Here is a 2,378-nt window from a genome sequence, read left to right on the forward strand (position 1 = left end):
GGGGATAAAGATGCCGGCTGTTGAAAACACGAGATGTCCGAGCAGTTGCAGAACGTGGCTCGCTGCCTCATCCGTGTTCAAGCAGGACGCCGCCCACTTTCTCATGAAGGGCTCAGGCTCTGCCGGGCCACGCGGCCCCTGTCACACCCCTCCCCTCCGCCACAGCGGCACATGAACAGTGTGGCTGTGTTCTAGTCAATTTCTTTTTTTTTTTTAATGTTTATCTATTTTTGAGAGAGAGAGAGACAGAGCATGAGCAGGGGAGGGGCAGAGAGAGAGGGAGACACAGAATCCGAAGCAGCTCCAGGCTCTGAGCTGTCAGCACAGAGCCTGACTCGGGGCTCAAACCCACAAACTGCCAAGATCATGACCTGAGCCAAAGTCAGACTTTCAACAGACTAAACCACCCAGGTGCCCCCAGTTGAATTGTATTTATGGATACTGAAATATGACTTTCTTAAGTGTCACAGTGTATTATTCTTCGTTTAATTCTTTTCCAACCATTTAAGAAATGCAAAACCACTTCTTAGCTCTTAGGCTCTTCAAAAACTGGTGACAGGCCAGTATCAGACACTGTCAAAATAAAACCCACTTCTCAACCAACCCTTGTCCTCCCAAAGTAAGTGGGGTTATTTCCCGTGCTATCAAAGAAACCCGGTGACCTCTAAAAACGGCCTGGCAAAGGCCCATCCAGGCCAGAGACAGAACTCCTGGGCGGGCTGACCAAGCAGAGAAAGTCTGTCCACCCAGGATTACTTCTCCATCAGTGAGAATGCAGCAGAAACCCAGCCCCTAGAGATCTGGGATGTGCAGCACTTCGCGGGCCGGGGGGACCTAGGGGACCAGCCACCCCTTTTCTTCTGTCCCCTCCCCCGCCGAGGACCCCGTGACACCCCATTCTCTCCCACAGCTCATTGCAGGCCAGCCCTTCGGGAGCACAGACAGCAAGTCCATCCCCAAGGAGAGTGTTGTTTCTGCCCAAGACCTGGACACCGTCTGGTCCCTGGGGGTGAGGCGGAGGCTTGGTCACACTCTCCTCCCGAGGGAGGGCTGAGGGGGCCGCAGCTCTGGAGCCCGGAGTGACGCTGAGTGCTCTCTCTCTGCAGGGCTATCTGCAGTACTCTGTCCTCTTCTACGGCTACTACGGCAGGGAGAGAAAGATCGGGAGAGCCGGCTACCGGCTGCCCCTGGCCTACTTCCTGGTGGGGATGGCCGTGTTCGCCTACAGCTTCATCATCCTCTTGAAAAAGTATGGCTGCTCCGTTCCTCCAAGTACATGCCCAGAGTGATGTGCGTGATCTCAAGCTGGTCACTAGCATGTAAAGTTAAGGCCCAGCTGTACCCACTCTGCAGATGGGGAGACCAAGGCTAAAAGAGATGTGCTCATGCTAACCACACTTATTCAACAGCTGTGTGCCAGGTTCTGGATTGGGTCTGGAGAGACAAGAATCACGCAGACTTACCAGTTAAGGCAATTTCAGGCAACTTAGTAACTGCAGTAACAGAAATAGGAACAGGATGGTGTAAGTGACCTGAGGTTGCAGAAAGCAAAGCATCCTCCCCTGCTGTCCACTGGCCTGTGACCGAGCTACGTGTTTGGTAAGGGACAGCTTCGTCCGTGTCATGATGCGTTTGCACATCCAGTCCGTCCCTGGGAGGAGGCACAGTGGCTGGGGGTCGGGAGTCCCACACCTGCCCACCCACAGCCACTCACTTCCCCTCCCTGGGCCTCATTAGTAAAACGGGCAGGTTGGCTCCGAAGACAGCTAAGTGCCCTGCCAGCTTTCACATGCCCCGCATCTCCACTGAAGTGAGACACAGCGGACTGACTGGCGGGCTGTGAGTCCAGGGAGAACCTGGCCCCACCCTGCATGGCTCACCTGGCACTTCTGTCAGCCTTGTGTGCACCATGTGTCTTTGTCACCTGCCCCAAGGGGCATCTTAGCTGAGAGCAGGTATGAGTGCTAGGGGTAAAAACGGATCATCACCATCATCACTATCACCATCATCTTCATCACCTTCATCACCATCACCATCACCATCATCACCACCATCACCATCATCATCACCACCATCACCATCATCATCACCACCATCACCATCATCACCTTCATCACCATTACCATCATCATCACCTTAAACACCATCACCATCACCATCACCACCATCATCATCACCACCATCTCCATCATCATCATCACCATCATCACCATCACCACCATCATCATCACCATCATCACCACCATCACCATTACCACCATTACCACCATCATCACCATCACCACCATCATCACCATCATCACCATCATCATCACCATCATCACCATCACCACCATCATCACCATCATCATCACCACCATCTCCATCATCATCACCAC

At 53.2% G+C, this 2,378-nt stretch overlaps 1 protein-coding gene across 1 annotated transcript in view; it reads left to right on the plus strand.

The window, feature by feature from the left end:
• The window catches only part of TMC3 (transmembrane channel like 3), a 35,447-nt gene that overhangs the window by 9,277 nt on the left and 23,792 nt on the right, over positions 1-2,378 (plus strand). The window contains 2 exon segments of the mRNA XM_029951974.1: positions 799-1,009; positions 1,107-1,249. Of these exon segments, the coding sequence (XP_029807834.1) occupies positions 799-1,009; positions 1,107-1,249 (354 nt within the window).

This window comes from Suricata suricatta, chromosome 9 (genome assembly GCF_006229205.1).
Source record: "Suricata suricatta isolate VVHF042 chromosome 9, meerkat_22Aug2017_6uvM2_HiC, whole genome shotgun sequence".
In the NCBI taxonomy this organism is placed as follows: Eukaryota; Metazoa; Chordata; class Mammalia; order Carnivora; family Herpestidae; genus Suricata; species Suricata suricatta.